At 39.7% G+C, this 12360-nt stretch overlaps 1 protein-coding gene across 3 annotated transcripts; it reads right to left on the reverse strand.

The window, feature by feature from the left end:
- Positions 1-21: 21 nt before the first annotated feature.
- arfip1 (ADP-ribosylation factor interacting protein 1 (arfaptin 1)) lies at positions 22-12310 on the reverse strand. Of its 3 annotated transcripts, XM_026360245.1 has the most exons (10): positions 12048-12310; positions 10507-10850; positions 6735-6836; positions 5848-5959; positions 5151-5252; positions 3814-3926; positions 3318-3539; positions 2495-2652; positions 2223-2397; positions 22-2137 (listed from the first exon to the last, which is right to left on the reverse strand). In XM_026360245.1, exons 2-10 carry the CDS (start codon positions 10846-10848, stop codon positions 1982-1984), a joined length of 1482 nt encoding a protein of 493 aa, XP_026216030.1. In that variant the 5' UTR covers positions 10849-10850; positions 12048-12310; the 3' UTR covers positions 22-1981. The 3 variants fall into 3 exon arrangements, with proteins under 3 accessions (XP_026216030.1, XP_026216032.1, XP_026216031.1); XM_026360247.1 differs by lacking the exon at positions 10507-10850; XM_026360246.1 differs by lacking the exon at positions 5151-5252.
- Positions 12311-12360: the final 50 nt, after the last annotated feature.

Raw genomic sequence — 12360 nt, forward strand, 5'->3', positions numbered from 1 at the left:
AAAAGAAACCTCTAGAGACACTTAACGAAAGGAAAGTTTTATTTTCCCAAAGAGTTTGCACAACATTCAGAATCCTATTTAATTCAACATTTGTTAATGTTTCATTACTACAAGGTAAAGCTCTACTAGTACATACTAGTACTAGAAAATCATTCTGTAGGTTTTCAAAAAAACTAAAAATAAAACCAAAAAAACAAAACAAAAAAGAAAACCGTCAAATGGTTGCATTGGTCATAGACAGAAAATGACAAATATATACGCATCTATTTCTGGAAAAAGACAGATTGTTGAACAACATTTATACTCTCAAACTGCTATAACGAGCCATTGGAAAGTACAAACTGAGGACATATGATGGCTGGTTAGAAATACCAGAGTACAGAAGTCCTAGTTTGAAAAATATACTTTTTTTTTTGCAACAGCCCAATGAAGCAGCTCAGGTAAAGGATGCTGGTCTTTCAAATTTACAAAAGTTTTTCAAGTTAATTGTATTTTGGTTTACACCTTACATAAACAGTTCTTTTGTAGTTAGTCTTAAATGTATAAATGTGCATATGTGCAATACGGATAAATATCTTTGAGAACAGCACGTTGAGCTGGAGCACTTCTCTAAACACAGCTATCATTTTGTGTTGCGTGGAGTGTTTAAACGTGTTTAAGTTATACAGGCTTTAGCTGCACTTCCGCTGACAGAGTGTGCATGCGTTTGGTCCAGTCTCTTCCTTCAAGAGTTGGTCCTGAAAACTGGTAGTGCAATCGCCCGTTCTCAATAGCAAAATTGGATTTCATAATGGAGTTGACGAGGACAAATTCAAGAAGTCAAGGCACATTCAGTCACATAAGGCTGATCCACCGTTTCCTCTGGAACTGAAGAGAATCAACACTTTCACCTATTTAGTCAAATATCAGATTTAGACAAAATAGGGAAATGTTTAAAAAAGAAACAGGAACTGAATCATGATTAAAAAGTAGCATCATGTCAATGTTATATCACGTCATCAGCCATTAATATGACTTTTAAATGTTTAAAGAAATAGTTTGACATCGTGAGAAGTACTTTTATTTGTCGTCTTGCTGAGAGAGAGTCCATACCACTCTCACACCTGTTTGTTCAATAGAGCCGGAGCCAGAAGACGGTTATCTTAGCTTTGCATAAAAGCTAGAAACAGGTAAACACTAGCCTGACTCCGTCCTGTAAAATGGCGACTTTACACACTTTGGTTTTCTGTATTAATGAGGTTTAGAGATGTTGCCAGGCAGAATGATTTAACCTTTGGACAGAGGCGAGCCAGCTGTCTTCTCGTTCACCGTCTTCATGCTAAGCTAAGCTAAGCTAAGCTAAGCTAGGCTACGCTGACCAGCTGCTGGCTACAGCCTGACGGTAAACAGACTGATATGAGAGTGATGTGCATCTTCTCATAGCTCAGCAATAAACCAAATAAGCATATTCCCATAAAGAAAAAAAAAATAATAATAATCAGTTTACAGGTATGGTGCCCAATTTGCACTGGCATGAAATCTGAATGCCATATCTCCCCTTTATCACAACAGGTGTCAAAGCCAAATTATGAAAGAATTTATATTGAAAACAAGCTTACTGATTTGACTTTTTCAACTCAGTCAGCTAAAAAAAAAGTAATGTAAATTATGTTTTGATCCTGTAGCTACCATTACAGAGACAACACATCTGCTGTGCTGAGACAACATTCATATGCTGGTAAAAACAGGCCGTTTCCAAATGTGTTTACTGCAGCAACTCCTGTTCAACGGATTTGTCAAACATTGTAAAAGTGCCTTTCCATTGATTAGAAATAAGATGAAAGGAATTAAACATCAGGAGTAAAACAGATTGTGGGAGTTGTCTTTCCTTTCTATATTACATTAAAAGACTGAGAGTTTTAAAGGCAGTGACAGAGTTGAAGGGGAGTTCCTGCCGTTTCTGCAGAATTAGACATTTCCTGAAAGGAACCTAACGGAGTGATTAGTGCTCTTCCAGCCAGGATGGACTGTCCCCACCTGGCATTTTCAACTTGATGTGGAACTGCTTGAGTGTCTCTTCCAGCTGTTGTTGATTTCCAGCGTAGTATGCAGCTATGGCATTGTGGAACAGGATGAGTTGGTTATGCAATACCTTCACCTGTTTGGGAGCAGGAACAGTAACAAGAGATGACCACACTTGAAAGTTAAACTGATAGGAAAAGCAGTGCTAGCTTCTAGCCAACCTTGTTCTCCTCCAGGAACTTCAGCTTGACAGAGACATCGTTTCGCATCCTCTCGTACTTCTCGCGGTGGATCTGGAACTGTTGCTGGGACTGCTCGATCTTGGGCATGGTGGTGGCATCACGGGGCCCCAGATTCAGCTCCTCCAAATCCGTGCGGTATGCATCATACTCGACCCTACGGATGAAGAAACCAAATCCAATATTATCTGTCCAGTGCTTCTATAAAGTCAGTGCAGTCGAGACTGAGCACGGGCAGAATAGAATTCCATTACCTTGCTATTTCATACTGTTTGATATTAATCATGGTGTCTTCGATTGTCTTCTCCACAAGTGTGTTCACACTGGAGATGAAGAAGTTGATAGCACCCAGCAGCGTCTCTCCGTTTTTGGATAACAGCTTTTGGGTGTCAGCGTTGTAACCAAACTCCTCCTAGAGAACAAAAACTTTCAGTCCATTTTGTTTTTACAGCACTTAACAAAACATGCAGTGTTCATATTATTTAAAATCCACCTTTTGGTTATTGTGGCATGTAGATAAACTTTTTTTTTTTTTTTTTTTTTTTTTAAAACATCTTCTGGTTTTGTAGAAACCAGTCTAAGTAGTCGTTTCAAAGTTTGTGCGTAATGACGTAATATTACTGTTGGGTCTCAGGGACCCAATAAATCTAGCAGTCACAGACTCGTTCCAAACACAGCCCAAGGCGGCCTAGGGTCTTAAACCAATAGATTGTCCTGTGAAAACAGCTAAATCGTGGCATTAGAGTGCGAAGCACGAACAAAGCTCACCTTATGGATTTATGGACAAACCTAGAAACCTAGTTTCTCTTCGTCCTCCAGCCTCTCAGTATCTGAACAAACTGTGGATGTATTCGTTTCTGACAGAGAGGTCTAGTATATATATACCGTACTAGTAGTATATAAGTATGTTATGTTCCAACCAGTTAGTGGGTTAATTTCAGGACTAAAGCTCAAAGATTCTGACTGTCTGTCCTAAACTTGGGCCTCATTCAAGGTTTCAAGCCGTCAGTGTTACCAACACCGAGTTCTTTGTCTTCATTGTTGTTGAATGTAACATGTTAACACAAAGGGACTCACATGGAGTTCTGGTGATTTGAGGCTGAGGTCAGCAAAGGCGTCACCCAGCTGTCTCTGTGTCTGCATGATCTGGGACAGCTGATTGGCCAGTGTCTGAGCCAGTTTGATCACATTTTGGTACTTTCTCTTGTTATCACGCAGGACTTCGATTTGCGCTTCTAGCTCCAGGTCCACAGTCCTCGAACCACGACCCAGCTTCTCTGACAGGATTTGCCTAGTACACTGCAGAGGACAGGAGGTTTATTAATAACACCTTAATAAGAGGTTAACTGCATTTAAAATACGATGGGCAACTGACTGGGAGAGTTTGAATGTAAGCTGAGAGAGAAAGAGGAACACAGAGTGACGAGAAGCCTGGTCTAAAGCAAAGCAAGTTATTGTGGTTAACAGTTCACTTTTCTGCCATCATCCTAATTAACAGAGAAGATAAAGAGTGGGGCTGAGAGATGAAGCAGAGTACAGGAAGGACGTAAAAATAAATCAAAGACAGGATTACTTTATACGTGTTGATGCTCCACTTTCTCACTAGGTCCAGTTTTTCCATGGCTGGGTTCTTTAAGTCATCTGAAAGGACCACCGCTCCACCTTTTGGATGTGCAGTCATTGGGCCTGGACAATTAAAAATCATTCACTTGTTGAGCGATTAAGTTATTGGATTGGAAAGCTGTGGTGAAAATTAAGAAGGTGCACTGCAACTGTTATTGTTATCAACACAGACAAAATGCTGAATTTAAGAAATTGGAGGACACTGATGACATGATTATTTAAATCAAAATGAAAATACAATCAACCATGATGTACACGATTAAAAATTCTAACATAACAGCAAAGTTTATGACAAGTGCTTCATTGTTTTGGGCAAAAAGGGGAAATGGTAAAATATACAGAGCTCCAAAGCTACAAAATGCAGAGAAAAGTTTTCAGACAGGTGAAAAAACATCTAGCAGATTCAGTGTTTCTTGTCTTCATCAGAGCTTTAATTGCTACAGCTGTTTGTCTGAGCAGCTGTGGATCTGTTGGTTAAGCAGTCGTCTGTGACTCTAGCTGAAGGAGCTGATGACGTCGATATATTTCATTCATTACATCATCTAAACTCTGCTGAAATAGTAGGTTGTTTTCTACTATTCACTCTGGCCAGAACAGCGTGTGTCACCGTGTAGCATCCAAGTTTGTATTTATGGGCTGACGCCAAGTTTGTTCAGCCCTCAGTGTTTTCAGTTAAGATCCAATTTATATTTCCCTGTGAATATTTACTTTCCTGTCGCTGTCACCGACTGGAGGTTAAGGGCAAAGTATGAATTTCTCTTACAGTCCATTCTTATTATTACAACAAAAGAATTTATCGTACATATTCTTGACTCGTCTGACCTTTTACTACATTTTGTCAGTTTTGGAGTGCCATGTAGAGAAAGAAAGAGTGAGAAACTATGGGTACCAAGGACAAAAGTCGCAAGCAGGAAAACCCTCTGACATTAAATGTGAAAGCATTTTTCCTTCCGAGCCAAAGCGCATTCCTTAGGGCATCAAGAGGCTGCGTCAGACCTAGAAGTGTTGAGATCTAGATCTCTTAAGTCTAAGGAGTATGTAAATGCTTGTCATTAGCCACTGCAAAGCAGAAAACTGTCAATTATCACAGACTTATGCAAAGGAGTGCAAATTAACAAGAAGGGGGAAGCAGAAAGGTTTGATTCTGAATAGAGCTCAGCCTGTGGGAACAAGAAGAGGGTCAGAAACTGATGAAAACCATGAAAGATATAGTTGATTAAAGTTAATCTAATGTGTAAATAGTGATGATTCAGTATCATCTGGCCCATACTCTGTTGCTACAGGTACCTTTCTCAGCCTGACTATCACTGGAAGAGCGTGCCAGGCGGCTAGCAACAACCGAACTGGGAGCTACAGGTGCCACGGGGGACGTGGGCAGGCTTGCTGACCCTGGAGATATTCAGAGTTATGATTCATTAGTATGTCAGCCTCCCGCCTACACAAACATAAGAGGGAATTTCTCATTGATGCTGATTTCCTGAGTGTGTGTGTGTGTTTTTTTTAATTATGGTGGTTCTCTCCATGTTGCAGGATGAATGTTTTAATGAACAAAAGCCTACATCAACCAGTGTAAACAACATGGAAAATAGCCATGGCAACATAGTGGTAAACGAGCAGCTCGTGCCTCTATGGAGAGATTTTTATTTGCATTTGTAACAAGGGTGTGATGATAAAGAAGGAAAAAAAAAAAAGGGTTACAACCTGATGATCATAGGAAACTCATTAAATTCAATTGATGCCCACCTTTACAAATTCAAATGCCTGCCTTTTAAATTTCCCTGAGAACAACAACCAAACGTGGAGCACTGGGAATACATGGGGAGAATAACAGTTCAGTGTAAACACAGAACGCGGCAAGGCAGTCAAATAATGTGACAAGGTGACAAGGCCCGATAAGAGTCTCATGAGCCATTTGGAGAGTGAGAGAAGAAGACGCATATAAAAACACAGAAAACAACAGTAAAATGGGAAGAAGAGCATTTACCTTTGTATGGTCCTGATTCAATGATGCCCTCTGTTGTCGAAGTAAAGTTGCTGGAGGTGACACAGGACTCTGAAAGGTTTAGGGCTCTAGGGCCACTGGGACTGTAAGGGTCCTGATAATAACAAATAAAAACATCAAACACATTACATTAAGAGGTTGCTAGGTGGTTCCCTGCAACTGTTCATTCACCCATGTGTTCAATAATGTTGAAGTCATGTCTGACACAAACAATCCATTAGAAACTGAAAGCTAGGAGCTATTAGTCTCTTGGGTTTTATCAATTCCTGCATGTGAACTCTGTAATGCTGTATACTGTACATGATGACATCCTTGAGCCCCTCCAAAACAGCTGCAATAGTTAGTTGATTAATCAGTCAAAAATGTATCTACATATATGAAAATGAAAATGTACCAAGCAAAACCAATGTTTGCTGGTTCCACCTTTTCAAATGTGAAGATTCTGACTGTAAAATTAAAGAAGCAGTTTGACTACATCTTCTCCACCTCCATGGTATGGAAATTTATTAAATATTTGTTTATTCTCATCTTTCATTTTATAGACAAAACCTATTAAAACGTCAAGAAAACAATGGAAAGCTTAATTAATTTTAAAAATATATTTCAATTTAGTGCAAAATACACCAATTATGCATATTTCTTTGCACCGTTAGTGCAAAGTATCAAACAGTTGGATGTTCAATGTGAAGACAGTTCAATAAAAATATAGTTGTGTGTTAATAATAATAATAATAATAATAATAATAATGATATATTTATTAAGGAAATTAATGAGGGAGGGCTAGTCAAGATTTTCTTTGGGAAGCCAGTAGACTGATATTTTCTCAGACAATTATTATTTTTGAGAGTTGCTGTAAACAAGCTCTTACCCTCTGGAATACTGCCTCAGGGCTCTGATCTAGGTCTCCATTGCTGGTGACTGGGATCTCAGCGGCTGAGCTTCTATTGGGCTCCTCAGCCATTGTGCGTTCCTGTAATGAGGAGGGTGAAATGAAGCAAGTTATTGCTCAAAACTTCCACCGACAACTTCAAAGAGAAGGCTCCACAGGTGAGACAGAATAGCCGTGGACTGCCATCTTGTGGACACTGCCAGACTGGAAATGATTGGTCTGGACCAACATTTGGTGGAGATGATAGTAGTTGAGTGGAATTACAATAATGACAAGACAGCATGATAACAAGACACATAATTGTAACTTTTAAGTTGACTATAACAACATCCTATACACAACAACACGAGGTACAAGACAGAAATATAATTTAATGATGTAACAGTTTTACTTCACAGTTAATATTAAAATATGCTTTATTTCAATGACCCACTGAACATCAGTCTGACAACTGAACACTGCAAAACCTAAAGCACGCTCTAATTAAAATATCATGTCTATGTTCTGGCCAACCCATTATCTCACAACTGTTCCTTTCATTAAAATTGAGCGACAATATGGGAGTGCAGTGAGCTTTAAATCAGTTATGTAGCAAGATTACAGCCTTTACAAGGATATGAGGCTCTTGTGCAACAACTGACATCAACTTTTAACACACCCCTACGTTAAAAGACTTTCTAAATACAGAAGAATGGAATCTGTTATAGCATGTCACCATTCTGATCCATTACAAACATAAATGCATACATTACATACATTAGTATGATACACTTATACATAAAAAATAAAAGCCGAATGCATATTGCTCCACCCATGGAGTTACGCAAAAAGGGGAAATAAACCAGTTATCTCAATCATCTGCTGTCCTCCACAGCAACGCTTAGGATAGGCATTATGCAGTTTCTCGTTTCCTAGCAAATACAAGCCTTTACTTACATTCCCGGCAATGTTGTGCTACAGGACGTGACTGGAACCAAATTCTCCTTGGACTTGAACATAATTAACAAACACATGGAAAGACCCGTTTTAATGTTTATGACAACATATAAATCATGGTCCCTCCTAATGGTACCAGAGGACTAAAACAAATCTGTGACATGCTGGTTTGCTTAGCTGCACATTTATAGGGTGGAGACAAACAACAGTTTGTGGCGACAGGAGTTTTGTTTAGACTATAATAAACTGCCCGTTATTGCAGGCTGGAGAGCTGTGCTAGTTTGAGTGGAATAGTAAGGTTGGAACTAGGACACTAACTAAACCACTGTAAAGCGCTGTGGGCATTGTGAGGCCTAACAATGTACAGCTGGTTATTACTGATTCATGCCACACCTGGGTAAGGGGTGATTGTGATTTTTTTCCCCTAGTAAATCTGAATTTGCATCTTTGAACAAGATACTTCACCTAAGAACCTTGGCCATGGTCTAAATAATGCAAATAGCTACTAGATAACCAGGTAACAAGATCTAGCCTAAATGGACTGACTGGTTTCACTGTGTGAGCAAAAAAGTGAGTTTAAATGGTGGCTGTAAATTATGAACAAACATTTTTGATCTTCACGTAATTTGTTAGATATTTAATGACTACAAGAAAGAAATCCTTGCAGTATTGAGTGAAAAGTCTGACTCTAGCAAAGAACATGAATGAATAGCAATATATTAGTTGTGTATCTGCCCATGTTTGTGCAAGTTTAAACTGTAAGTTCTGCTTTTAAAACAGAACTATACAATCAAAAGATAACCGAGCACCAGTCCTAAAAGAAAATGTAGGCAGTACATTGTATTGCATATTTGGAATTTGATAACTTCCTTTGTTTTTTATTTATTAGAAGTCTTACCGAATGACATACTTACTATTGATCCCCTTGGGAAAATTGTTGGACAGTTACCAGACAGTAGTTGATGGTGCTACTACACCTCAACATGAAGTCAAAATAACCTCTAAACACTGTCCCAAGGGTTCACAGACTTCTGCTTTACTCACTGAGACGCTGGAAAACTTGTAGTATTACTTTTGTGGGTCAACTGTTTTGTACTGAGGTTACCAATCATTGCATTCTGCTTTAGTAAAACCATGTCATCTGACACGTGTGTGAGTTTATAAAGGGTTAAGGTTTGACACGGAAAGAGGGTTGGATGTACTGAAGCAGTAGGGTGTTGTTGAGATATTAACCTCCCTGGGAGTCAAAACATCCATCTCGTTCTGTAAAGGGAGAAATTACAACAGACTAAAGATTTCTGAAATCCTTCCAAAAGAATATTACACAATAACGCAAAAAAGTCAAGTAGTAGAAAATGATTCCATGTTGGCAAGTTTGGCAAAGATGTTGTTTTGAGTGTTGTGTCATGTGACAGACACATAAATACTTAAAGGCCATATGATGCCCACATGCAGGCGGCACAGACATGCACTACGAGGCTCTTGTAACCACCTACTGCTGATAAGACAGACTCCTGCCTGCCACCAAGTTTAGACTTTAGTTTATATCCTTTTTTACTGTACATGTACCATAACTACTCACATGTGTCTTCCTGTATAGAAAAAACATTGTGGAACTAATACAACTATGTCTCCACAGACAACCAGAGGTCCCAAAGGAAAAAAAAACCCACCCACCATGTGAAAACATTCTCCAGGAAGGCTTGCCATTGTTGTCAGACTGCTGGAGCTGAGAGAGTAGTTACGTGGCTGTGAGTTAATCAGGCATATGCAAGGTATGGCATGTCTTGGTTTGCCACAGTTCAGTATCCTGGATACAAGCTAACCTGACATGGGAGGGCGGGCTAACAACAATGACTTAACTGTCCAATGAGTTGTGTCAGCCAAAGAGGAAAGAATCATATCTTCCCTTACAAACTGTGACACAACCCTGTTGCAATAGTGGGCTCAATCTTTAATATGGATAGAAAACTTGTCCTGAATTATTCTGGAAGACAACTGTGCTGCATTAAACTTCACTATATACAGAGAGTTTACAAAAAAAAAAAAAAAAAAAAAAAAAAGGGAGAAAAAGGGTTTTTCATTTTAAACTCTGGCCATCTGATGTACAATACTGGCACAAAGCCACAGAGCGTGAATCACCAGCCTGACAAACCACACATTCCAGCAACACAAGAAATACTGGGCTGCATAAGAATGTGCAGTTTGGAGTCCAAATCCGTCTCGATTGCACTGCCATGTGACTGACAGCGTGAACAATTCAAGAGCTCTATGTAAACTCAACTTACAAACAAGACAACGTTGTGAGGAAATGCTATCATTTACACATTATGTACACTTTCACTTACAGAGGTAGTGTCAAGCAAAAGAGGATAAAATGGGTGCAAAAGAGTGTATACTTATTGAAAGCAGCAATAATAAAAACTACAACTAAACAAATTGTGTCTTAATGTATCAATACATGATAATAATAATAAAATGTATTTCATAAAACAAATCAAACATTTATATGCCAGCATAAACACCGAGCAAAGCATAGATTATGCCTAAACACAAAAGTATGTCAATAGAGCAACATACTTATAACTATATAATCAGAAAAAGAGCCACCTGCTACACCAAGAGCAACAGCTGCACCAGACATTTTACTAAAGTCTCCAGCAAAGCAGGAACACAAGAGAGAAATTACCACTCGACAGCGATTACTTAGGTTCATGTGACCGCCACCACAGTAAATCAGGATCAGAACAGCGACAGAAGCACAGTAAGGAAGTGCTAGAAGCAGTTGATTGACTAGAATAACAGTAAATATCACCTTTGCTTCAGTGTCAGAATCTTCACTTTCCTGTGGCGCTTCTTGTCCCCCATTGTCTACAGTGCCAGACTTGTGTGCAGGATCGCCATCCCTTTGCATCACCACACTCGTTTTCTGAATGCTCTCACGCTCTGCACGCTTTTCTGCATTTTCATCTGAACTGTTAATGTCAATATCATACATCACCTCAGCGCTGACATCTCTTCCACTATTGTTATCTGCACTCTCCACTTTCACATCCTCACTAAAACCCTCCTCTACTTTGTCAGCATCCTCACAATCCACCTGAGGGTCCTCGGCTGAGGTCTTCCCCGATTCAGCCTCAAGACTAACTTCAGACATACCTGAAAACAGACAGATAGGATGGTATGAACAGGTTCTACCAAGCTAAATGACTGCTTACAATACACAGGGCCCCAGTCTGTGCATGTGCCATTTACCTAAAAGCTGTGTTTGTTTCTACAATGTGTGCATTAAAATAGATGCATCTACAAGATACAATTACATAAAAACACCCTAGTCCTAAAAACCTGTACATCTATGTTTATTCCATAGATATAAAAACTATTTTAATTTTAATTTGAGGCTACGTCCTACTATTATGTTTTCTTTCTTCCTCTTACTTCCGGCAACCCTGTTTGTTGGGAGTAGCTCTACAACTCAAATGTAATAATAATACATAATACTGGGGCTATATTAACCCACACATCTGCAAGAGTGCAAAGTGGCTGAGAGCCTCAATTGGACATAAACCATAAGGAAGTCTGGGATGTGTGCCACTAGCAGTGACAGCACTTCATTTCTTTGTGAAGCACTTCAACTTGCAAATAATCCTGAACTGTATCCTCTTGTTTTAGCCGTTTTATCAATAAGGTATGTAGAGAAAGGTAAATGGCAGCAGCAACTTGGAAGCCCAAGTCCCTCCTGTCTTCTGCTTATACATAAGCAGAAGTGAGTGAACTGCTGGCAAGGTGATGTTAAGGTGTTCATGTCCAAGTTGTAATCGATGCACAGCGACGTATAGATCATTTATATCGTGGATACTGAGTTAAGTTAGGCACATTGATGACATTACGACGTGAATGCCGACACTAGCACACGACCCTGCAGAGCTGTTTGCTTACTTCATAATCTCACAGCGGAACTACGAGGTTAGTCGTCTTACCTGTTGCAGCCCAGTCACGTGACTAACGACTGCGACCAAAGTGCTAAAACTTCTTCAAATGCTAGATATTCTATAAGAAACATGTTATATTGTATGATTAAGGCTAATCGGACATACTAGGTGTATGAATAAAGCATTTGACAGACCTTTCTGTAGCCAGTCAGTAAGCATACAACTGTCCATTAAAGTGAGTTAACAGGACTGTTTCAGAGACGTTGACATGTTGCTAGCTAACGTTAACGCAGCTAAACAGTAGTCGATGCGCAAATCGCCGCTAAAAGCTCGTTAAGTAGTTAATATTGTATTGTTATTTCACTAGATCTGCAGTTCAACGCCTAACGGGAATGGCGGTGATCGAAACTTTAGTTAGCATTACCTGTCTGCGGCCGTGGCTAACTACTTAGCAGTGGACTGTTAGCCGTGGTATTAACGCTAGTTCGCCGTTGATGGAGTCCCTGTCGCGCTGGACGTCTCCTTGAAAAGAACTACGGCCGCTGTCAATGCACAAGTTGCACGAAGATGCTACCAGCTTATCATCGGTAGTCCTTGATTCTACACAAGTACCCTGGACTTGCAGTTCGAACCCCGGAAAGACTCATCCACTGGTCGGGCCGTCTACTGTCAGCTGAAGCGGACCACATCGTTTGCTACGTGCGCTCTCCCCCTGCTGTTTAAATATGCTCTTTGCA

The sequence above is a fragment of the Anabas testudineus genome, chromosome 1 (assembly GCF_900324465.2).
Source record: "Anabas testudineus chromosome 1, fAnaTes1.2, whole genome shotgun sequence".
Lineage (NCBI taxonomy): Eukaryota > Metazoa > Chordata > Actinopteri > Anabantiformes > Anabantidae > Anabas > Anabas testudineus.